This window comes from Colobus angolensis, unplaced genomic scaffold, assembly GCF_000951035.1.
Source record: "Colobus angolensis palliatus isolate OR3802 unplaced genomic scaffold, Cang.pa_1.0 Scaffold21, whole genome shotgun sequence".
NCBI lineage: Eukaryota > Metazoa > Chordata > Mammalia > Primates > Cercopithecidae > Colobus > Colobus angolensis.
In genome coordinates this window covers 6708669-6709619 of record NW_012115266.1, presented here as the reverse complement: position 1 = coordinate 6709619, position 951 = coordinate 6708669, and the positions used below count along the sequence as shown (strand labels likewise).

Below are 951 nucleotides of genomic sequence, written 5' to 3'. Positions count from 1 at the left end.
CGAGTGTACAAAGCTGAACAGGTAATAAATATGCTTTACCATCATTGCTTATAATGATGAAAATTTTTCCAATACCTAAATGACTGATAACAGGGAATTGTCCACAGAAGTGATGCACATGCATAGCATGGAATATGGTAGCAGCCACTGGCAATCATGACATTCACTGACTTGAACAAATATTCACACCTTATTTGGTTAAAAAAGAGAGAGCAAAATCTATTAGCTGGGCGTGGTGGCCGGCTCCTGTAGTCCCACTACTCGGGAGGCTGAGGCAGGAGAATGGCGTGAACCCAGGAGATGGAGCTTGCAGTGAGCCGAGACCACGCCACTGCACTCCAGCCTGGGCAACAGAGCGAGACTCCGTCAAAAAAAAAAAAAAAGCAAAATCTGTGAATCCTCCAATCACATTTGTGAAAGGATAAACAGCAGTAGTTCCCTAGTGGAGATTTCAAGCCCTTCTCTCCCTACTTCACATTCCCCTGCCAGTGATAGTGCCTCTGATTGCAGATGGGTACCCCGCGGCTAGCTCCTCCAGTGCCTTATCAGTCCTGGGCAGCATTGCAGTGGTGAAACAGGAGCTCCTGACAGATGTGACAGGAGGCTGTCACTATTGGGTCAACAACAGCTTGGACCATAAGTACGAACCACTGCCCGTGGAGGTGATCATCAGTTCTGCCAAGAAGTTGGTTGGTCAGAAGATGAAGTACAGTATTGTGAGCAGGAACTGTGAGCACTTTGTCACCAAGCTGAGATATGGCAGGTCCCACTGTCAACAGGTAAGGACTTCTCTGGATAATCCATCTCCCCTGGGGAGGTCTGCTTGGGGCTGGACTCACTGGGCTATGCAACCAGGCGATCACCGTGAATGATGCAAACGCAGCCTCTTGGAGACCCACTGACTGAGAGTCAGGACCTCTGAGCTCCAATGCCAGATCTGCTTCTAATCCA

General features: G+C 48.8%; 1 protein-coding gene across 1 annotated transcript in view; it reads left to right on the top strand.

Annotated features, from left to right (window-relative positions):
- The window catches only part of RARRES3 (retinoic acid receptor responder (tazarotene induced) 3), an 8605-nt gene that overhangs the window by 6083 nt on the left and 1571 nt on the right, over positions 1 to 951 (top strand). The window contains exon 3 of the mRNA XM_011942637.1: positions 511 to 779. Coding sequence (XP_011798027.1) covers positions 511 to 779 — 269 coding nt within the window. The remainder of the gene's footprint in view (positions 1 to 510; positions 780 to 951) is intronic.